Source organism: Mytilus californianus, unplaced genomic scaffold (assembly GCF_021869535.1).
Source record: "Mytilus californianus isolate M0D057914Y unplaced genomic scaffold, xbMytCali1.0.p SCAF_11, whole genome shotgun sequence".
Classification (NCBI taxonomy): Eukaryota; Metazoa; Mollusca; class Bivalvia; order Mytilida; family Mytilidae; genus Mytilus; species Mytilus californianus.
Window position 1 is genome coordinate 4,116,725 of NW_026262593.1, and position 26,166 is coordinate 4,142,890.

The 26,166-nt window shown below is 33.5% G+C and overlaps 1 protein-coding gene across 1 annotated transcript in view; it reads left to right on the top strand.

The window, feature by feature from the left end:
- The window catches only part of LOC127719414 (uncharacterized), a 119,677-nt gene extending 94,807 nt beyond the window's left edge, over positions 1 to 24,870 (top strand). The window contains exons 2-3 of the mRNA XM_052225518.1: positions 14,754 to 15,050; positions 22,915 to 24,870. Coding sequence (XP_052081478.1) covers positions 14,754 to 15,050; positions 22,915 to 23,288 — 671 coding nt within the window. The 3' untranslated portion in view covers positions 23,289 to 24,870. The remainder of the gene's footprint in view (positions 1 to 14,753; positions 15,051 to 22,914) is intronic.
- The last annotated feature ends 1,296 nt before the right edge of the window (positions 24,871 to 26,166 follow it).

Consider the following 26,166-nt stretch of genomic DNA (forward strand, 5'->3'; position numbering starts at 1 on the left):
AGCAAAATGCATTTTTTAAGAATTATTTTTCAACAATCTTAGCTTTCGATAAATTTTACTGCAGCATTAGCTGATGTATAAAAGTTATCGTTTCTCGACAATTCTATCTCGAATGTTAAAACGTAAGAGAAACGTCTACATAACATGTGACATATGGTCTCTGGTGGAGAGTTGTTTCATTGGCAATCATACCACATCTTATTATTTTTATATTTGTTTCCAGTATGTAATATTCTTCAACTTCGTATTTTATTTGGCTTTTCAACTTGCTTTATTCTAGCGTCACGGGTGAGTGTCTGGCTTTATTCTAGCGTCACGGGTGAGTGTCTGGCTTTATTATAGCGTCACGGGTGAGTGTCTGGCGTACAAAATTATAAGCCTGCACTTGGATGACTTTATTTGTAATAAGTTTCAAAAAACTTAAAATTCAACACAGGTGCTATGTCTACCATTTACCTTAGAAATATTGTCCTTCATTTTTCATCAAGAACGAACCACTTTTTTTAAATGACATTAACTGCATGTAACTGTAAATCATTTCTAAAATTTATCAATTTTAGTCGTTTTGGAAACGTTGAATAACGATGCTTGTATATGCAAGTCTTAAGACGCATTTTACTCGCCGAAGTTGCATTTTGAATCTAATAAAATCCGTGACATAGCCCATTTACTGTAACTTGACCTTAGATAACTGCTTAACTCAATATACGTAAAACCAGACAAATTGTGCAATTAACCAACGATATAACTAACGACCCAACATGGAAAAATCCATCACTGGCAGACGGGCATGTATTGAAGCATGATTAATAATCCCAGTGGTAATAATGTTTCATTTGTACAATTGTGTATTAATATACATCGTATGAACTATTTTTGAGATACTGAATAAAATTTTCTTTTTTGAAATCGATACAAAGTTTAGTGGTCTCTGTGCATTTTTGTCTTTAGTCTGCAGTCAATAGTTGTCTGACAGGGCAATAATTCTGTACAATAAATAAACGGCAGATCGTAACTTGTGTTTACCTAATGCATAAACAATGATAAGTGCAAAATACGCATTGTTCAAACTGTTTTTAAAATGATTGGAATTTAATTATCTAATTCAAAGTAATTTAAAACATATATGTTAGAAGCCAGCTGAAGCCTGCCTCAAATGCGAGATATTCTGGCTGTGTTGAAGACCCGTTGGTGACCTTTGGCTGTTGTCTACTCTTTGGTCGGGTTGTTGTCTATCTGACACATTTCCCGTTTCTATTCTCAATTCTAAACTAAATTGTCTCTCGCCCGTTCGATCAGATGGTAAGATTGAATTTTAAGTGCCAATGCTAGTAGGAAATGCACATAATTTCTCTCTTTTAACAACATGACATTAAGCACGTCAGAATTAGGGTTACTTAAATCGCCATTTTAGATTCTTCATGACTATAATAAGTTTCATAGTTCATATCCTAAAATAAAAACAAGGTTAACGTTGCGCCATTGGTTCAGTGTCCACTGTCTAGGACAACGTTAATCAATCATGATTTTTTAATGTCCGCTTTAAAACATACTATACAGAATGCTTCTGATTTTGATATGTCGGTTCGCTAAACAAAAACATAAAGTCATCCAATAGTACCTATGGAACAAGTTCTTTCTCATTTTATATTAATTATATAAGCCTCCTATATTTTAATTACTTGCACTGGTAAACGAAAAATTAGCGTTTCAGACTAAAATTTGTTTAATTGTGTTGCTTTTGGCAACCTACTAAGAGTCTTTGTAATTTCTGTTATTCATGATTCCATTTTTTTTACTTGAAGATAAATAAATGCAGGAAACATTGAATTCAACAGGAGTAGTCCGGAATATGATGATTAACCAAAGCATAAATATTGTCAATACTGACGTTACAAACACAAAAACATGTACATATGGTGCTTATTTGTATTTAATATAAAACATCTGCTTTATAGTTGATATCTTCAGCTAATGGAGAAACTCTGTAAATTTCAGATAAACAAAAGTGCAGTAACCGTGTGTTCAACTTTTCCAGAAACAAAACAACTTAACATAACTGATTTATAAAACATTTGTCGATTCTATTGATAACTATCAGGAAACCTTATTTCTAGGAAATTTACATAGTTATATTAAAATTGTCTTTGAAATCTGTAGTAGTTACGTGCTTATTTACCTAAATATCACATCCGTTTCATTCCCAGTTAAAAACCTAATGAGTATAATTTGTATCCGTTATAGCATCGTTATATCATTGTTAAATACTAACAAGCTAAATGTCTAGTCTATCATACAAAGCTGGTACGGAAATAGACAATCAAATAACAATTTGTTTTATTCTCCATTCAAGACTCAATCAATGAACTTATACGTCTGTATTGGGTGTGCTTTTTGTTGATAGTTATAAACCTTTAACATTGTGGCTGATAAAACACTAATAAATTGGCATATACCTATCTCGTAAAATAATGTGATGTATAATTGCCAGGAATTGATCCAATGGATTTCTTTACGTAAGATTAAAGACAGATTGGACTGTCAAATAAATATCAGTATGAGACAGTTCAAATATCTATAAGATAATAAGAGTGTCTTGTCCGTTTATTATATTGTGAAGACAGTCATAAAATATAGCATGTAAAGTCTAGAATGATAAAGAAAAAATAAAACTGGTGGGAAAAAGTAATATCAAAATTAAATTGATCTTTTGTATCGGGAGCTTGTACTAAAGGGCAAACTCCTACAATCCGATTATAACCAACAAATCAACGAGAATTGGAAAATGTTTGTTGACTTATGCCATATCAATTATATTTCATCCAAATAGGATTATTATAACATTAATCTTAAAGCAAAAATATTTCTGCTATTGATCCCAAGAGAGTTACAAATTAATCATACCATTGCAAATGTAACCTTGTGGTAAATTTGAATACTTTATAGGAATTATTAAAATGAGTACGATGATACCAAGGTACAATCCATTTATTATAAGTCATGCAAGACCAACAACTCCGTTACCAAAGTAATGAAAGCGCACGAATATACTAACAGCAGAATACACCTTACACAAAAAGGAAATAGAGCAATACAACAACCGATAATGAACTCGGCCAGTCTCGGGTGCTTTTAACAGATTCACAGTGTTACTGTATCTTTGATAACAAATTGAAAGAAAGCCGATATAACAGTTTGATTGATTGATTGTTGTTTGCTTAACGTCCAGTGGAAAACTTCAAGGCATGTTCAATACGTGATCAAATTATCAAAAATACAATATTTGGGTCCTGCGTAGGAAAGGAGTGGGGTGGGGGAGTGGGGGGAGTGTCGACCGGGAAATATATAATAGGTTTCATTCGGTTAAAAGTAAAAAAAAACAAATTTTTAGGTCAGAATTATTGCTACAGCCAATGATAAATATGCCTAGGACAAATATTCCGTAACAGTCAACCAGGTCATGATAATAGTAATGTTCTTAAAACATGGTATCATTTTTACAGTTATATAAAAGAAAAAATTCTCAAAGATACCTGCCTTGAAACTGTAATTAAGTTGTTGGCTGTAACCATCTGTTACACAAATCATGATAGGAATCACGACTAATATCACATTATCGGTATAATGATGTCTTTCATAAAGGAGTTCATAAATTGGAAATTAAAGTTGTCCTCTACTACAATCTGCTTATCCTTCCGGAGCACCTGAGATCACCTCCAGTTTTTGGTGGGGTTCGTGTTGCTCAGTCTTTGATTTTCTATGTTGTGTTTTGTGTACTATTGTTTGTCGGTTGGTCTTTTTTCTTTTTTAGCCATGGCGTTGACAGTTTATTTTCGACTCATGAATTTGAATGTCCCTCTGGTGTCGTTCGCGACTCCTCTGACACCTTCAAATCAGTTTCTAACTGTTTCTGTTCGACCTAACAGCTTTTTTGATAGTACAGGTTCTGCCAGGACTATTCTGGGACAGTTTTGGACAGTTGTACCTTAGAATAGGTTCTTCCAGATCTATTCTGAAACAGTTTTGGACAGTTGTACCATACAACAGGTTCTGGCAGGTCTATCCTGGAACAGTTTTGGACAGTTGTATCATACAACAGGTTCTGGCAGGTCTATCCTGGAACAGTTTTGGACAGTTGTACCAAAGAACAGGTTATGCTAGGTCTATCCTGGAACAGTGTTGGACTGTTGTACCATAGAACAGGTTATGCTAGGTCTATCCTGGAACAGTTTTGGACAGTTGTACCATACAACAGGTTCTGGCAGGTCTATCCTGGAACAATGTTGGACAGTTGTACCATAAAACAGGTTCTACCAGGTCTATCCTGGAACAGTTTTGGACTGTTGTACCATAGAACAGGTTCTGGCAGGTCTATCCTGGAACAGTGTTGGACTGTTGTACCATAGAACAGGTTCTGGCAGGTCTATCCTGGAACAGTGTTGGACAGTTGTACCATAGAACAGGTTATGCTAGGTCTATCCTTGAACAGTGATGGACAGTTGTACCATACAACAGGTTCTGGCAGGTCTATCCTGGAACAGTGTTGGACTGTTGTACCATAGAACAGGTTCTGGCAGGTCTATCCTGGAACAGTGTTGGACAGTTGTACCATAGAACAGGTTCTGGCAGGTCTATCCTGGAACAGTGTTGGACAGTTGTACCACAGAACATGTTCTACCAGGTCTATCCTGGAACAGTGTTGGACAGTTGTACCACAGAACAGGTTATGCTAGGTCTATCCTGGAACAATGCTGGACAGTTGTACCACAGAACAGGTTATGCTAGGTCTATCCTGGAACAATGCTGGACAGTTGTACCACAGAACAGGTTATGCCAGGTCTATCCCGAAACAGTTTATGACAGTTCCAAAGGTATTTCTAAATCTACTTAATAATTTTCAAAATCTGCATATTAATTAAGACAGTAGAAGTTTACAGATGTTGACATCACATACAAACATGAAGATCGATATAATTAAGTAGACAAATAAAAGAAACAAACTGAGGGAATATTATTAACTCCAAAAAAGGAGCAAGATTAGGAACTTCGAAAGGGTAGGCGTGTCCTTATGGGTATACCTCACCCGCCATGCAAATCCACATAATTATATGAATCAGCCCATACAATGGCCTAGAAATACAAACTTCAGTATCAAACTGAAATAATTCTACCTGCAAAAATATATCATCTTGTTAATGGCATTTTATTCAATGTATTTCACATCGACTATCAGGCATACTATGTGTCAGTTAGGGTATGTCAATGATGAATCACATATTCAATCGTACAAAAAAAAAACTATGCAATCATGAATGATTAAACGATTGTAACTTGGTGTTATACGCTTTTATTCCATCTCCTTTTTTATAAAAAGAGTTGTTCGCGTATTTCCTGGTTCAAAATCTGTAAGTATGAAAGTAATCACGATCTTTCATGTTCTCCTAACGATCTTTCATGTCTAACATTATCAATATGTGTAAAATTTATATTAAAACAAATTTCGAAAGTTTCCTCAATATCTACCAGATATTATTGATAAAAATTATTCAAAAATCATAGTGAGAAAGTTTCTGTATGAAAGGACATTTTCTATGAGGAGACAAAAGCAAACAATTGTGGCATAAAACGTTCACGCTTCATATTCAAGTAAAAAACTATAAAGCAAAACTCAAATAATTATTCAAGCCTTACAACAAATTGTATCTCTTTCGAGTCATGATCTGATTTGAAACTTTCAATAAAGTATAATATGCTATGTGCCTACTAGGTTTAAACATGTCTTGAACAAAATTCATTTAAATGTCACAAAACAAAAACGAAAACAACTGTCTCTTATCATGAATAATTTAAAATTGTAACTTAATAGTATAGATTTGTATGCCATCAATTTAAATCTCTTTTCTATAGAAAAAAGAAATCTTACTACGCGCTTCCTCGTTCAAGAAAGGCGACATTGGTTTAACGATGTTTTAAACTTATAATTCCAAGGGGAAAAAGGAATCGCATAAACCACAAACGAAGGAAGGTCACATGCCCCAAAAGTATTAGCCTCTTCTGCTATACATGAATAGTTGTTAACTTCTACGTCATTTGGTGTCTGGTGGAGAGTTGTCACGTTGTCAATCATACCACATCTTCTTATTTTCATATAACCTGTCTAGGGAATCCACTTCAGTCAAATATAACCTGTCTAGGGAATCCACTTCAGTCAAATATAACCTGTCTAGGGAATCCACTTCAGTCAAATATAACCTGTCTAGGGAATCCACTTCAGTCAAATATAACCTGTCTAGGGAATCCACTTCAGTCAAATATATCAAGAAAGGCAATAGCACGATTTTGGTAAAGTTTTGGATTAAACGACTACTCTCGTGTCTTAAGTTGTCAGACCGCGTTACCCCGACAAATCTTATCGGGGTCGAGCACATTCGTGATGGTGATTATAAACTTTAGGTATTAGTAACACGTTTGCAAAATGTCTTTTCTCTTGAAGACGAATATCCTGTAAACCAAGCTTCTTTTGAAGTTCATCTGATTCCCTCGTGTTTTAACCTTGATTTGTCCTCTTTTCCTCGAATGTGACTTATCACCGGTTTTGTCTGTTTGTTTTGCTCACACATTGTTGTCAATGTAATTGAATTCGATGCGACTGTCATACTGTTGAGCTAAAATCAAACCAGGTTTGATCCACCATTTTCTACATAAGGAAATGCCTGTATCAAGTTAGAAATATGACAGTTGTTTTCCATTCGTTTGATGTGTTTAAGCTTTTGTTTTTGCCATTAGATAAGGGACAATCCGTTTTAAATTTTCCTTGGAGTTCGGAATTATCTTTTATTTATTTTTTTTTTACTTACATGACCAACACGATGGATGCCATATGTGGAGCGTGATCTGATTACCCTATCAGAGCACCTAAATTCACTCCTTGTTTTTGTTGGGGTTCGTGTTGCGCAGTCCTTGGTTTTCTATGATGTGTTTTTATACTTTTGTTTGTCTTTTTGATAGTTTTTTGGTTTGTTTTATGCCATGGCATTAATATTGTAAGATCGTTTTCGACTTATGAGTTTGATTGTCCCTTTGGTATGATCGGACTTTTTTTTAAACTATAGTAAAGCTTTTTATTTCAGCAAAAAGTTACTTAAATACATATCGAAATTTACACTGATTTTACTCTTAATTGTATACGTAGGGAATTCTAAAACAATTTCATCCCGTACGCAAAACTTCCTTTGTAAAATCGACTTCTTTTTTAATCGTTTGTAGTAACCAATGAATATTCAACGAATTGGTTTTTATCAATCACTGTGAAATTAATACTTTCACAGGACTGTTTCATAATATCCTTGAAGCTGAATATAGAATCCTGTAAACTAAGAACAATAAAGTGTCAATCAATACTCCACTAAACTGTGAAAATGTTTTATACATATAAAACTGGTAATGAACAAATAACTGGCTGCAGCAGCAGTTGTCTAATAACTGTGATTTTTATATGGATTGTATCAAAGTAATGTGATCTCTTGATCAGTGATTTCTACTTCATTGTAGAATTAATTAATGTCATAATGTTGAGTTGTTACATACTTACATCTGTTTTATTGATAACATAAATAGGATTGTAAAAACTGGATTGTGATTCGATTCGTGTTAATATTTTAACATCTTTTAACGACTTAGTATGATTTTTTGAATGGAGAAATATTAACAGGAGTTTGAAACTGCGCTCCTTCATTAATTGTTACAAAGAGGAAATAATAGTTTTATTTCTGTAAATTGAATTTACAAAACTGTAAAAGGCAACCTGTTCGCTTAAAGGTAAGGTTAAAGTTTTCATCTTGATAGTAATGCTACGGAATTAATACGACAATGGAGGTGCTTTGCTTCAAAAACAGACCATTTGTTTTCTTTTGATGTTACTTTGCCTTTTATGTTTTTTTGCAGCTGGGGAGAGGGAATTGCTACACAATGTTGTAAAATTTAGAAGTCAAAAATACATCCTTTTAAGGAGTCATTTTTTTTTAGAAAATCTTATTGACGTATAGTCTCCTAATTCTACTCTTTGACTTACCTTCTTATTTATAGTCTTATAAGATGCTGCACAAAGTTTAAACATTTTATATATCGATTATTCGGAATACATGAATTCAGCGAAAGGCGAAAAATGTTGTTTAACGAATTTTCCAATGCATTTAAAAATAAGAAGATGGGGTATGATTGCCATTGAGACAACTCTCCACAAGTGACCAAAATGACACAAAAATTAATAACTATAAGTCACCGTACGGCCTTCAACAATGAGTAAAACTCATACCGCATAGTCGGCTATAAAAGGCCCCGAAATAAAACAATTCAAACGCGAAAACTAACGGCCTAATTTATATACAAAATAATGAACGAAAAACAAATATGATATACAGCAACAAACGACAACCACTGAATTACAGGCGCATGACTTGGGACAGGCACATACAGAATGTTTAGAAATTCACAACTATGTATGGATATAAGATGTTGGACGTAAAAGAATAATATTAACATCTAATATATTATTCAAGCATTTTATAATTTGTCTTTAAGCTGGCTAAAGGTTCCTTGTGCAAGCATACTAACATATGACGGAACTCCGACATTTTTTTCTTTAGATTTAAAATCAAACGGATTTTAAAGTCAATTTATTTTTTCTCTCAAAATTTTTCGCTCCTGCAAAAGCATTTATTTTTTAGTAAAAAAAAATGAATCTTAAAACTTATAAACATTAAAGTTACAGACGCTCATTATACGAGAAAGAGGTTTTATCCATTTCACTCCAGGTAATAAAAAACTGCTTTTCTAAGAATTACCAATACTTCAGAAATTATATCATAATACACCCCCACTTCTCAGAAACTATTAAAATGCGGCACTTGCTACTTCTGTAACCGATACAAACTTAACGTTTTACGACCGAGATTTGGTTTATCCAGACATGATCGATCAAATGAAGTCAGTTGTTCAATAGTTTAGTTTCAAGCACCAATTGAGAAAGCAAAACACATTAAGAAAACGGAATTGCTCGTATTTCCCAATAGGCTATGAAGACTTTACAGCACTAAACACTGAGATTACGAAAAGTGTATACAGACGAACTGTTAATATGCTAAGTAAAAAGCAACAATAGTGTCATTCCGCATTCAGTACTTGAACAGTGAATAGGTACGACAGTGTCGTCTAGAAGAGGCTTTCATATTGAATACAGTGTAAGTACACTGTTTAAGACATGCTTTATTCAGAAGATTTATAATTTAGTTCTTGACATTGGTCAGATTATTTTTGTTTCAATCACATACGTTTAATTACATTTTCCAATTAAATCTATTTCAACAAGTATAAGCTATAAAAGGTCTAATGAACATGAATAATGTTTCAAGGATTAGAAATAGTTATTTCTCATCCAATCGCAATATTTTTCAGCTTTAAAATCTGGCGAACTTTCGTTAAAAGTAACTAAACCATCGAATTTATTCGTAAACAGATTACTGAATGTTAGTGTCTTCTATAACCAGTAATATAGGAGTATATACTACGTGCTTTTCTTGCATCAATACACATAATCATAAAAGAATAGTTCAAAGTTTTATTTATTTTAAAACGATAAAAGTCTCTTCGATCGAATTAATATGATGTGCCTAAAAAGGTTCGTAAACTTTATTTTGCAACTACAAAAATGGAATCCTGAAAAAAAAACATAACCTTCAATGAGAGCGCATGAAAATTTAACTGTCTCAAGTGGATAAATATCATATCACACTTGATGCAGTGGTAGAATCTAGATGCAGGAAAAACATATTTGATCTCTTACATAAACAATATTCGTAAAGTGAAGGAAAATATAAAATTTATTTGACGATCTCAAAAAACAGAGAGAAAAGCGAGGCTCGCCGAGCATTTCTCCGATTTTTTGTTGCGAGTCCTAATGCATTTTATTTTTTCTTGAACTGTACGAATTTTGTTTTTATCCTGCAATTTAACATTGAGCTGAAACACATAGTTTTTTGTCCAATCAAAAATTAAATCGACATGACTTAAACGCGAGGACCCCAAATTGAACTGTTAGTAAACAATTTGAACATAACTGTTCCCTGGCAACAGAAGCAGGATACCAGGAGACTATACATGTCTAGTATAATAAATATAGGATAAAATGTATATTATTCCAAAATTAAAAGTAGTGTTCGAATGTGAACAACAGTCTAGTGAAAAATACTATATAAATGACTTCAACATCTTTCGAACAAAACGACTTGATAGTTGGATACAGGGTTATTTGGCATTTTTGTTCCGAAAGGACCAAAGTTGACCACGTGGTGGTGATCGCCAATTATAAAAGGACACAGATATAGCACTGAATTAAATCTGCCTTGGTCAATTTCGGAAAATTTTTGTATATTCACATGATTTAAACCATATTTATGTATATGTATTTATATATTTAATTGAGGTTTAACAAACCTTATATGCTTTTATATGAATATTTTCATTATTTTGAATTTTGAATATTCAAGTCTTTTTTTACGACATAATGTCACACAATGAAAGTGTGTCTTGTTACGTGCAGTAAAGTCATGAAATTTGAAATTGTATATGAGAGAATAATGGGGTAACACATTGAGGAAGAAAAGTGCAATAAAATCTTATAATAACATTGTACTTTTACCACACTCCCTACAGATCTAGCGTTATTACATTTCAATTTACATTGATCTCTACGGTATTTAGCAGTATACATATTAATGGACATAATGTCGTTGCATTGCAGTGATAATAAGATAAATAAATGGATCTATCATCACCACCAAGCTATAAATAATTCTCAATCGCTTATATTTATCAAATGATATGAAAATCCTACGATCTGTTTGATACCACTCGAACGTATTGATGAGGAAAGATTTTACGTATTATAACTGAAGTAGTGGGTTTGAAATATTTTATATATTTTGTGACTTAGAATTTGGAAGTCTTATAATGGATATCTGTTAAACTGCTAGGTAAGCTGATAAGATACATGTATATGTAAACTTAATGATCAACTATGTATAAGCTTTTGTAATGGTATTTTAGATGTAACATTATTTAACACTTGGGTCGACGTGTTATGATCTGTTATCAATATTTGACATTTTGGTGAACGTGTGTATGGGTATTTGACATGTCGGTGAACGTATGTATGTACATTTGACATATCGTAAACGTATATACCAATATTTGACATGTGGATGGACGTATTTATCAGTATTTGACATGTGGTGAACGTTTGTGTCTTTATTTGACATGTCGTAAACGTATATACTAATATTTGACACGTGGGTGAATGTATTTATCAGTATTTGACATATTGGTGTACGTATGTATCAATATTTGTTATGTGGGTAAACGTTTGTACACATATTTGACATGTAGGTAATTATTTGTATCAATATTTGAAATAAATGGGTGAACGTATGAATCCATATTTGAAATGTGGGTAAACGTTTGTATCAATATTTGACATGTAAGTGAACGTACAAGTTTCATATTTGACAAGTGTATTTGACATGTGTGTGGTCGTATCCATGTATCAATATTTGACATGTGGGTAAGCGTTTGTATCAATATTTGACATGTGGGTGAGCGTTTGTATCAATATTTGCTGGTGGGTTTGTATCAATATTTGACATGTGGGTAAGCGTTTGTATCAATATTTGACATACGGGTGAGCGTTTGTATCAATATTTGACATGTGGGTGAGCGTTTGTATCAATATTTGACATGTGGGTTTTGTATCAATATTTGACATGTGGGTAAGCGTTTGTATCAATATTTGACATACGGGTGAGCGTTTGTATCAATATTTGACATGTGGGTGAGTGTTTGTATCAATATTTGACATGTGGGTTTTGTATCAATATTTTACATGTGAGTAAGCGTTTGTATCAACATTTTACATGTGGTTGAGCATTTGTATCAATATTTTACATTGGGTGAACGTATAAATTCATGTTGACTTGTGGATGAGCGTTTGTATCAATTTTTGACATGTGGGTGTACGTATGAATTCATGTTTGACATGTGGGTAGCGTTTGTATCAATATTTTACATTGGGTGAACGTATGAATTCATGTTTGACTTGTGGATGAGCGTTTGTATCAGTTTTTGACATGTGGGTGTACGTACACGTGTAAGATACCAGAACGAAGTGATTTCTCCATTTGTTTCCTGAATTGTTTTGAGTTTCAAAGTGAAAAAAGGTAAGACTGTGGTTAATAGTTTAACTGAACTAAGGAAACTCATATATTGCACTTTCTATTATCATCTGAAAGACTCATATTGCATTCTGGTGATACTTTTGACAAATTTTAAATGTTAATAAGTTTATGATATTAAATGAAATAAAAAATGAATGCCAGGCGTCATGCTTTCTTTCGTCGATGTACTGTCTTCTGTGTTGAGAACGATAATTTTTTATTACACAGGGGAATTTTTCTACAAAAATATGACTTTCATTAAATATTCATATTAAGATGATTGGGCAGAACACGCTTGCGGCGCTTTCATTTATTACAAACAAATGCTTTTCGTAAATAACCCTAAGATGAATTCAAAATGTATTCGCTTTATTCAAAATGAGATGAATTCACACGGCATGTTTTATATTGCTTTCATATTTTTGTTACGAAATATTTCCTCAATAACCTGCTGGTGAAACTGAACGTATTTACCTATTTCAATATAACTATTGATTTGATAATTGGTATACTCGTGTATAAAATATATTGCAAGGTGAGATGATACGATATGTGAATGAATACCTTTAGAATTATAAGAGATTCTTTTGACTCGAGGTCGTACATGTACATTTACATGTCAGACAGTGCGTTTTACAATTACTTCACTTAATTACTTAAAATTATGGTACTCTAAGGGCAAAAATAAACCAACCTTTTGACCAGCAACGTTGTAATGTGTCCATTATCGATATAGTTTGGATATAACAGACCCTTAAGTTTCCGTGTCGTGTTTGAACTTTATTACTGTGCATGCTAAGCTTTCTATTTCTAATTGATCGTGGAAAAAATTATAGGCAAGTCTGTTATCTTGTTTAGATTTACTGATATATTTCATTAAGAAATCACTACGGTAAAGACAGGGCTAAATGGTTTACGTCACGATATGTTGTAGCAACCATCTTGATTTTTTACTTCAGTATGATACGTTCCCTTCTTATTTCTAACCTACAGTTTTTCGTTCATATCAGGTGGATTAAAAAAAAATTAATACATGTAGATTTTTCTTCTTCTTTCAATGTGTTAATCTTTAACTAGAAAAGATATACGGTATGTGGATCTCTTTGACCTGTATAAGTGATTCGAAGCGTTATTTTCTCTAGGAAAGGCCAAGGTCAAAGACGAAAATCCATACATAAAATTGAAACAATCTATTCAGGCCGCTCTTGCAATTACCAGGAATTTGAGGATCTTGTATTTCACTGAAGTGTTAAAGCATTAAAAAGACTCAATGAAAAATTTCAATCGTTGTAGAATATTTGATTCGAGCGTTCAAATAGTTCGCTAACAACAGTATCATTTCTTGACATCTTTGGCAAAAATTAAAGCTTGTTTGGGTGGGGGGGGGGGGGGGGGGGGGGGGGGTAGGTTTTAGTCACAAGGTAAAACAAAAGATGTAGAAAGTCTTAATACCTAAATAAAGCATGATAGAGATTCAGAAAACATGAAAAAAAGAAAAGATCAACTATTAACATATGGATGATACTACACGTATACGTGCATGCATTGACGTATACCAATTCTCTCGTTATTTATATAAAAGAATAAAACAATTTGTGTCCATGAAAAGACCAATGTACTAATAATAATTCGCCTATATGTTGTAATATAGTTTTCATATGTATTTCAGTCATTTATTCTTGTACACCTTTTGACATGAAAACGGTTTATACTGTAGACCTCAGCTCGATTTTGTAGGTCCTTGTTAGTCATATAACTCTTAACATTCTTGGTTTTCAGCAGTCAGTGCTTCGGTACTGACATAATTCATAGCATAATTTTCTTAAATTGTCTGTTTATAAAAAAAAATCATTTAGAAACTAGGGTTTCAACTTCCTAAGGCAAAGTTGACCACAGATGAATTTGGCTATTATTTAAATTGTCCCTATTGGTCATTTTTCTCGTAACGAGTTTCGGTACTCGGACATCCTCGGCTTGCAAATGTATGGTTTTGGGAGCTCCTAATGAGGGTACATCCAAAAATGTGCTTCAAACGCATAAATTTTATGAAGAGTTATTTCATTTTTAGAGCCAAGGGCTGCGATGCGTGCGATCGTAAACCTCCATTTTTTTTCATTTTAATCTTTAAAAAATAGGATAATGTATTGGATAGGTTTTTACCAAATAACTGTTGTTTGTTGATAAATCGTCTGATTTTGTTTTGTCCAAATGCTAAATCTTCACAGCTTCTGGTTACGGCCCTCAGTCTTACTATTACACTTATTCTTCATTTTGTATTTTACCAGAAATTCACCGTTCACGCTCGAATTATCACATCATTGATAAACAAAATGGCGAATGATACTAAAAGGACATTCAAAGCTCATAAGGCGAAGAAAAACTGACAACGTCATGACAAAAAAAAAAAAACGAAAAGCGTTGAAAAAGAAGAACAAGTCCACAAAATACTTTGTAGAAAATTAAGATTTATTCATTTGTCTTTTGCAGATGCTTTAAAACCTCCGCAGATTCTACCTCCTATACTGGTAGTAGGAAATAAGGCAACAGTGTGCTGGATTATTGACGAGACTTCAGATGTTGTTAAAGGTTTTCAATTAACTTATGAGATTGTTGGTGCATTGGGAAATTTTAACTTAAAACTGACAAGGAATATTGATGGGCTAAAAAGGAGTTATACGATTCGTGGATTAATTCCGCTATCAACGTACAAAATATTCATGGTTACCATAGGTAGTAGTGACGTCAGTAATGCAAGCGCAACAGAATTCACAACAGATTTACCTGGTAGGTATACCTCATTATAAACCAATGATATCGATTGTTAATAGCGCGAGCATATTTATTTCTTGGAAATGGTGCATGATGGTCTGAATGTTGTTTACAGAACTGGAAAAATGGAACAATGCTAAAGAAAAATGGAACAATGCTAAAGAAAAATGGAACAATGCTAAAGAAAAATGGACCAATGCTAAAGAAAAATAGGCCAAAATAAAAAATAGAGAATAATGGGGTATAAAAATACAAAGAATAGAGAAGGGTGGGCAAACATATGAATAATAGAGAAGATAGGCTTAAAAAATCAAAGAATACAGTTTAAGATACCTCATCCACACCCTCTTGCATTAGTATTCTGTAATAAGATTTTTTTAAATTTTTTCTTTCATTATTATGAGGAAGACATTGCTATTACTGTTACAAGGGCATTCGGTAGTTAATAATTATGCAAGCGTATTATTACAAATCATTTGGAACCTATTGACCATACGTTTGTTTTAGTTAGTGAAATAACATATTTATGACAACATATGACGGACTCTAAAACTCTTACTTAAAAATACAGGCCGAGCCATTAAAAATTAATTTTGATCAAACGATTCTCTTCCAAAGGCCAACTGTTAACAAATGACGCAATAAGAAAATACCATCAAACTGTTTTCAATGCGCGAATATTCAGGCGGTATTGAAAACGAGGTAAACACGGACAGTCATTGACTTTGAACTTGCACCACAAAACAGACAGTCAAATGTTTTTACAAACAAATGAATCTGCAAGCTATTTATTTGTAGTTAGAATAAGACAATAGTTTATTACATAAAAATCAATTTTTCAATCAAGACTTTCAAAAAGACAATTTAAAACTGTGATAGGCAATCTATCGATTTCGAGTGGAGATCATTTTTGTTTTATTTGGTTATATATCGTTTTGATTTGTTTCTGGTTTGCTTTTTTTACTGCACGTGCATGTTGGTGCTTTAATGACTCTGATTATCAAGTCCAGATTGGCACTTAAACTGTTCAGTATTATAATAAAGCATGTCAATTTTATAATGACGTCATACATCTGCTGTTTTTATTGCGTCATAGAATGCTCCATAAAACCACGCTGAGATCTATATATAAAGGCAATGTCAAAACAATTAGTAATTGATGTATTCTTGTGTGTTCAGCTGATCGTTAAGTCAATACATAACAAAACTATTAAGTGACTATAGCCTGTAAGGTAAACAAATTAATAGGCACTCTTTAGTGATAACCTATATTGCATACAATATTAATAATTTCTTATAATAAAATAATTAGTATGAAATAGTAAACGCTTAAAAAGTTACGTTAGAAGTATAAAATAAAAAAAAAAACGGTACCGTCTTTCATGAAACCGAAAAGTAATATTTTTTATTAAAAAATGAGCGATGTTCCAGCTTTAAAATATAAGGACTAACATATACGGCGGTAGAGGTGACCAGGGTCATCTTGAAGATGCGTTTTTCACATTTCAACTTTATTCTCTCTCTCTCTCTCTCTCTCTCTCTCTCTCTCTCTCTCTCTCTCTCTCTCTCTCTCATGTTAATCGCAGAACAAGGACATCCATTATTTCAACTACTCCACCAATAGTTAGATAGACGTAATTAAATAGGACATTTTACCATTTCTTCGTGTAATTAACTTTCTTCCTTATATCTATAACAAATCAATTAGCGTTCGAAACTAGTTAAACGGAGGGTTTGTATTAATAGATGTCATATGTGTTGAGCAGGAGCAGTTTTCCCTTCAGGAGCAACTGAGATTCTTCCAAGACAGTACACATCTGACCAAAAAATTATTACAATCTGCGTTATATGTATCTACTATAATAGAGCATTAAGCAAGAATTAAACTCTAAATCTATGTGATTACAATCCAGCGTCCCTAAAAATCACATGAAATTATTTTTACTCAATACGTCAACGGTATTGTTTGCCATATGATCCTACTTTAGGTTGATTTATCATAAAAGCAACATTAATGTTTTATTCTTTTATTCTATAAATCGTGAATCTGTAGCCTTGCAGCAGCACAGTTATGTTGCTCTGACATGATTAATGTGTCGATACAATGCTGATCCAAGCATAACAAAACTATTTCAAAAACTAATGAACATTGATAATACGAAATAATACTGAACAACTGATGACATTTTTATCAGATGTAAGAAACATATCCTCGACATATATAAACTGCAATTATTGATAAAGAGTTGATTATTTCATCACTAGATACATGCATATTATACATATCAGCTTCTTACATGAAACCAGTAAAGTAAACTTCTATGATACCAGAATTGTTCCAGAATTGTTTTAGTGTAAATTGTTAAATGCCATTAACTCTTTCTGTAGATATAGTAAGTTCTATCCCAAAATTTTCAAATATAAAGCGTCGGTCCATGTCAATTTCTTAACCCACAATCTATAAGAAATGTCATGAATGTATGGATCTGTAAACCAATAGATTTCTGTTCATAACAACCAGTACAATAAAAAAAAGTTCATAATTTGGTTGGTAAACTTGATAAACAGTTGTTCATTTTAGATTATATTCTAAAGTATATTCCACGACAGAATACATAAGGTCTGGATAGAGTTTACAGAATTAAGAATCGTCACTGTGGCTCAATACTATAAAAAAAAATGGTCAAAATATAAAGAATACAGAAAATAAGTAAAAAATATAAAGAATGGAGAATAATTAAGTGCTGAATTATAATAGATTTAATTGTCAAAATAAATGAAGAAATACAAAAATGGTATGAAAAGTTAAAGAATTAAAGAAATGAAATACCCCATTCAGACCAACTAAAATTTTAACTTGGATCTTAAAGTAAATTCTACGACGGAAACTGTGATACGTTTCACTGTACCATATGTTATAAATATTTGACATTGTGTTGCAATGAGAAGTTATTATAAATGATATATAATATATAGACACAGATTTTCATAAATCTACAAGACACAACAAAATATGTCAAGCATTTTCCCTTCGTTTACATTAAGCGTTATTTCCGTTTTATAGTACCTACAGAATGCGTCTGATTTATATAATGAATGTTGTTTCGTTTTTAATGTACACATAGTATTGTAAACATTTACCAGCTGTTGAAAATATTGTATAATGTATGACGAAGATGTGGGATAAGTTCACATGACCTTACAGAGATACCTCTTGAGTATGTTTTAACGACTAATTCAACCTGTCATGGCCCCCATATATACCTACATCGATTTGTCTAAAGTCAGGAACCTGTCAATGGTTGTCTATTGATGAATATGTTGGATAAGTTCACATGACCTTAAAGAGATACCCCTAGGATACGTTTTAACGACTAATTCACCCCGTCATGGCCACCATATGTATTCTTCAACTGTCTCAAGTCAAGAACCTGTCAATAGTTGTCTATTGATATGTCTTTTTAGGTCTTTTAGAGAATTTGATGTTGATAGGAAGATATTTGATATTCTATTAAATGTGCATACAACTGACACGGGGAGTTTTTAGGTTGACATACTGTGCAGGCAATTGTCTATTACTAACACCTGGAGATTTTGAGGTTGACCTACTGTACCGATACTTGCATATTACTGACATGGGGAGAGTTTGAGGTTGACATATTGTACCGGCACTTGTCTATTACTGGTATGGGGAGATTTTGAGGTTGACATACTGTACCGGCACTTGCCTATTACTGACATGGGGAGAGTTTGAGGTTGACATACTTTACCGGCACTTGTCTATTACTGACATGGGGAGAGTTTGAGGTTGACATACTTTACCGGCACTTGTCTATTACTGGCATGGGGAGATTTTGAGATTGACATAATGTATCGGCACTTGCGTATTATTGACACAGGGAGATCTTATGGTTGACATACTGTAACCGGCACTTGTCTATTACTGACCCGGGGCGATTTTGAGGTTGACATACTGTACCGGCACTTGTCTGTTACTGACACGTGGAGATTTTAAGGTTGACATACTATACAGGCAATTGTCTATTACTTACAAAAGGCCATTGTGATGTTGATCTACTGTACCGGCACTTACCTATTACTGACATAGGGATATTTTGAGGTTGACCTACTGTACCGGCACTTGCCTATTACTGACATGGGGAGAATTTGAGGTTGATATTCTGTACCGGCACTTGCCTATTAATGACAAGGGGAGATTTTGAGGTTGACCTACTGTACCGGCACTTGTCTATTACTGACACGGGAAGATTTTGAGGTTGACATACTTTACGGGCACTTGTCTATTACTAAGGACCGTATGTTGACCTCTTTATTTCGATCGATTTCTCTATGTCGTTTGGTTGCTACTCTCATAGACACATACCGCACATCTCCTATAATTCATAATCATTCCATAAACTTTAAGCTGTATTTTTACATGCTATATACATATAATAGAATAACTAAGGATGCAACACCCTACAGCAAATTTGACCTTTGATCTTTGACGGTTTTAGTTAGTCTTCTTATGCACTTTTGGATATTTATGCTCTCAAAAGATTTATGTTTCGTCCTTACACACTGTTTGTCTCCAGCGTACGTAATGATGGTTAATCCAGATACAGGCGTGTGCAGGGACACGTAATGATGGTTAATCCAGATACAGGCGCGTGCAGGAACACGATATGTGTTTACCACCACTGGGTCGGTATTGCCTCTGGTGGACTATCACGCTTTTTAACAGAATATAAAAATAAGGAGATGTGGAATGTTTGCCAATTAGACAACTATTCACCAAAGTTCAAATGAAGTGGATGTAAGCAATTATAGGCATCTGTACGGCCTTCAACAATGAGAAAAACCCATACCGTATGGTCGGCTTTAAAAGGCCCCGACATAAAAAATATTAAACTTAATTCTCTTTTAGAAATTTGAATAAGAAAACTAACGGCCTAATTTATAACATGAACTACAGGTTCCTCACTTGGGACAGGGTGTGGGGTTAATTATAAACATGTTTGCTGGCGCCAAATGCTCCCCTAACCTGGGACAGCGGTGTAACAGAGTATCGGTCTTAGATTAAAAGTGATAAATAAATTGATCATAGATACTAGGATTAAAATTGTATACGCCTGACGCGCATTTTCGTCTACAAAAGACCCATCAATGGCGCTCGAATAAAAAAAGTTGAAAAGTCCAAATAAACTTTCCTTGTTGCATAACCATACGAATAGTAACATTGTAATTAAATAAGGAGATTGAGTTGTTGTGTGATAGTCAATGAGACAACTATCCACCAGAGTCCAGTCTAGTTTGTAATTAATCAGATATTAAACCAGATTTAAAATTGCATGCAAAATATGCAATTAATGCACAGCTGCATTGAAGTGTAATGTCTGAATAATCATCTGAACATCAACAATTGCAGAACTGATTTATTTTGAATTGCTTGGTCGATTATAAAGATATTTGGCATTCTATATTCTCGTTATATAATTCAGCTTCCTGACATTAACATTCATTATTTAAATAAAACAGACCATTTTACATTCAATAAGTCTTTAATCTGTCGGTAAGTCAGGTTGTCAATATCTATGTTTATTTTCATATTAAGACTGAACTTTCAGTTTTCACTTTGAATCCTATCATAAGACCATCACGATCAAATTTGAATTTTTAACAATTCCCCAAAATGTCATACTATGGAAAATTTATTCTCAGAAGGAAAATGCTTTGTGGATATTGAACATTAAGGTGGTACATAACACTACAGGAGATAACTCTTTAAAAATCAGCTGAACGTTTTAATCACGTTCTATTGTTAAGGAAATATTAAGTTTCTCAATGATCAAAATTAGTGTTTGTCAAACTGTCATACATCCAATGAAATTTTTCCGATAAAGTGTGTAGTTCAAGTTTTTTGAAATTTTTATATTTTTGTCAAAGGGTCAAAGTAAATATTTTGTCAAAATTCTATGAAAATTAAACGAGCCAAATTAATTTTAGTCAAGGTTTTTAGTACCACCTTAACTTGAAAATAGATTGAAAAATTTATCGAATGACTTTCTATATACTGGTTAAACAAGTATTCCCACAGAATCAATTTGAAAAATAAAAACCTTTAACTGATATTCCTGTTAGTAAACAACTTTGATATCATTTTTGAACATCTCCTATTCCATAAACTTGCGTTATCAACTTCGTTTGTCAATTACATAGATAATGAGTGCCAATGAGACAACTCTCCATCCAAGTCACAATTTGTAAAAGTAAACAATTATAGGTCAAAGTACGGCCTTCAACACGGAGCCTTCAAGTTGACTCACACCGAACAGCAAGCTAAAAAGGGCCCCAAAAATGACTAGTGTAAAACCATACAAACAGGAAAACCAACGGTCTAATCTATATAAAAAACGAGACGAGAAACACATATGAACCACATCAACAAACGACAACCATTGAACATCAGGTTATATGCCTTCCTTATATAGCCTTTGAACAAATTCTCTAAACCTACAGTTTGATATAAAAATAAGAAGATGTGGTATGATTGCCAATGAGACAACTCTCCACAAGAGACCAAATGACATACAAAATTAACAACTATAGGTCACCGTACGGCCTTCAACAATGAGCAAAACACTTAAGCTTATTTAATTCATTCAAACTATATAAGCTCAAATATGCTATAGAAACTATATTATATCATCTATATTACTAAATGAATAGAGTTGAAATTGAGTGTCATGTTTTCTTCTTTCACATAAAATCCACGAATATTGTTTTATACCACAAAGGGGTAATGACTAGCGTAGTTTATTATGTGTTCATTTCAAGATCTTTTGGGGGTATTTGGGGGTTAAAAGTGGGAAAAAAATAGTTCGGATCGACCGTCCTTCACGACGTTCGGCTCTGAAATTTACGTGCCGTCATCATTTCCGTCATTGCACATCTGCCCAGAAAAATTAAATTTTATTTTGTAGCAGATACGGTAAATATTGACCTTACACTGAAACACTTTGTGATACACATTCCTTTGACGCTCTCAGCAATTCAACAACAGATTTTTACGCGTCAAGAGCTTTTTCTTCCGGGGAACCGCATCAATTCAACATGAAAAGGGTGGGGGGATTACTTCAGTTTTCGGTTTAAAAATGGGTACCGAAGTGCGTCTGGAATGTGACCCACCGCCATTCATATATTAATGCATACAATGTTCAGCCCACTCATATATTAGGGTGTTTCTGAGCACGGAAACACCAGAAATCAGGTGCGGATCCAGGATTTAATGTTAGGGGGGTGCAAAATATATTGTTCTGAGGAACGGAGCATGTTGCGAAATATTTTTGGGTAAATTAGCAAAAATTTACGTGCCGTCATCATTTCCGCTTTGTCTGCAAGTATTATGGTCTGCTCAGCAAAAGGTATACCTTAAAGGGTGGGGGGGGGGGGGGTGGATTACTTCGGTTTTCGGTTAAAAATGGGTACAGAAGTGCGGCTGGAATGTGACCCCCCCCCCCCCCTTTCCCCCAATTCATATATTAATGCATACAATTTTCAGCCCACTCTTATATGGGGGTGGTTCTGAGCACAAAAATACCTGAAATCAGATGCGGATTGACTGTCATGCGCACCTGGATTTTTTATCATTTTTCCTATGTGTTCAGTACACAAAATTTATTTCCAAAATAAGCAAAATCAAATCAAGAACAAAAGGTGTATAGTTCATGTCTCTTATCTAAGAAGCTGAAATCATATTATTTGATATGAATACAAATTAATCAAAATTTCTTCCAAAAACACGTCTTTTTTATATAGAAAATTCGTCATGGAATGTTTTTATATCCTTTTTTAAATGTTTATTTATGTATCATTCTAGAAAACAGGTTACTGAGAATAGAAAGAAGTGGTGTCTACCCGGAAGAAATAATTTTTATTGCGATAGTAGTCGTAGTTTGGGTAATTGCAGTAATTGTGTTTTTAAAGCAATGGAATAGTATAAGAATTTTAGAACCAGTTGAACCACGATATAAACATGCACCAAAAAATCTAGAGAACATCCGAGTGGTGAAAAGGACACAAGACAGTGTAATTTACAAAGGCTATAGCCGAAAGTTATCAATTACAATGGTAGAGAGAGAAAAAAGACGACTACAAAGAATGAACACAGCACCAGTGCTTCCGGTCACAGGACGCATGACATTAAATACATTACCAACAATTCAAATGGAAGATATGACTACAGAAATGTGATGTAGGATATTATTATATGGTGCGTAAATGTGGGCGTTTCGTAAACGTGATAATGTGTTCATGAATTGCTATTTTTATTGTTATATTTTGTAATCCTATACATTTATAAAATGCATTCCATGTTTTCCTTTGTGCATTCATCAGGGCTGTTATTCCGGTCAAGTTATGATAAGAACAACCTCGACTTCCAAAATCGTGAAATAATCATACACCTCTTATCCTACACAAATCGCACACCTCTTATCCTACACAAGTTTTGATATCCATATGTTACATAATACATAAAGAACAGAAGTATACCAAAGTAATGATGGTATTGCCCCATTGATACCAAAATAATGATGGTATTGCCCCATTGATACCAAAGTAGTTATGGTATTGTCCCATTGATACCATGCAAAGTAATGATGGTATTGTCCCATTGGTTTCATCTGACTTGACTTAGCTAACACGGCTATGTCATATAGGGAGATGTTCTCCTACAGAAAAGAAGTATACCAAGTAATGATGGTATTACCCCATTGATTTCACCTGACTTGACTTAGCTAACACGGCTATGTGATATACGGACATGTTCTCCTACAGAAAAGAAGTATACCAAAGTAATGATGGTATTGCCCCATTGGTTTCACCTGACTTGACTTAGCTAACACGGCTATGTCATATAGGGACATGTCCTCCTACAGAAATTGGGACTTGGTAATCTTAGTTTCTAATATGAATACATTTCAAAACTTTAATGAGTGTTTGTGAGTGATCAATTGACTCACAATGTAACTTTTAGTCAAGGTGCCTTTGTTACCCAGCTTTTAAATCTTGCCCGATCATGTAAAATGTATTACTTAATATCATTTCATTTATATATGAAAACGCTTGCCATGTACATGTAACATTTACTGGGTAACTATTAAACAAACAAAAAATATATACAGAAAAAAACATGCCAATTACATATGTATAACCAAACGATATATCTCTCTCTTCATATGTACTATTGTTCTGTTTAATTTTTAGTACATTTTATAATTTATATTCATCTGATATTATCATTTTAATTAATATATTTGAAACTTTAATCCTGTATATAATACATGTCACGTAGGTACTACGGTTATATACATTTATTGTCCGTGCATGAGGGAAACAAGGAAGCTAATAATTTCCGGAGGTATCACCCGACGCAAATGTGACTTTTCGAGAGTGAACAAATCTTAATATCTACCTAAGCCAAGGGAAATAAATGTTTTATTCCACTGCCTATCTTTGTTTATAACTAAGTACCTGACCATTAAATATTAATTTATGTTACATGTAACCGCAAAACGTTATGTACATTAATCGCGCGTAACGTCGCACGAGGAAGTCCCTATGTTCAGGTGTCATGTGGAGTGGTCTGAGTCAATCAAATATTGATTAAGCTATCAAATTTAGAATACAGTGGAATGATATCATAATTATGCTTTCATACAAATATTTGATTTTATTATCTTGATGATGATAAGCATCATATTCAAGCCCTTACACAATGATATTTAATGTGATACTATATTATTTGTATACAAGAAAATAAATTATTTCTTTACTTTATCTTGTTTTTGCGAGATGAGAAGACTGCCATAATCGTTTTCAGTTCTTTCATTTATGGGAGAATTGCAAAGACTAACGTTATGTCGAATCTGGTGACCAATTATTAGTTTGACATCTTGCCTGACTTCATGTAAAGAATTCTGTTACTATCCTAAATCTGGCAACACATAACTCCCAGAAAATTGCATTGACCATTACAGTCCATATCATCTGTCATACCTATAATCTAAAAGTCAGGATCATTGCAATTACAACAAATGGATGATTTCCTGTTATCTGTTATAGTAAGGACGTATAAAACAAGGACGTATAACTAATAATATACGTCCTTGGTTATAGTTATTTCGTATGTGTCAACAAGTCATGTTGAGGTCCTTAAAACTTTATATTACTTTGAGTCCACCTTTTAAAACCCTTGTTTTATCAACTTCAATCAAGGGGAATCTTGATATATAACACAAGCACTGAGATATATCGTTTCATCAGGAAAATACACACTCCTTTCGTGGGTAAACTGTTGCTAGATTCAATTGAAAAGTTTGCAATAGAAAAACTGAAGTACAGCTATTACTCTTAACAGACCGCCACTGTCGTTTTTTTAAATGTAATAACTGTATTTGAAGCATACAGTAGACATAGTCCCAAGTCCCAAGTCAGAAGCCTATAATTCAGTAGTTGTCGTTTGTTGTTGTATATCATATTTGTGTTTCATTCATTATTTTGTACATAAATCAGGCCGTTAGTTTTCTCGTTTGAATAGTTTTTACATTTGTCATTTCGGGGCCTAATAAAGCTGACTATGCGGTATGGGCTTTGCTCATTGTTGAAGGCCGTATGATGACCTATAGTTGTTAATTTATGTATTTAGTCTCTTGTGGAGAGTTGTCTCATTGACAATCATACCACATCTTCTTATTTTTTATATAGCTATACCCGTTGATGACGCTCATATTGTGGTACAAAATGGGACATAGAAACATGTATGTCTACTTAGTTGTCTAGATCGTGAAGCTCGGAAATGGAGTGTGAAAATACACGAACTAGGGTCCCCAAAGGATTGATTATGTTGTCTTATTCTATTGATCAATTAGTCGATAAAAAATAACATAGTGATTTGTCTAAATCGAGAATGACTATGATACCAACATGCTCTTTGCGTATTTGAGTGTTACTCTGTCGGAGCCAACAGGTGTAGTCTTTATATTCATAGACCTTTGGTCGTTATTGTAGGTACACTACATGCTTTCCTACCTGTTGTTTATCACTAATCATTCTGCTTGCTAAAAACCAA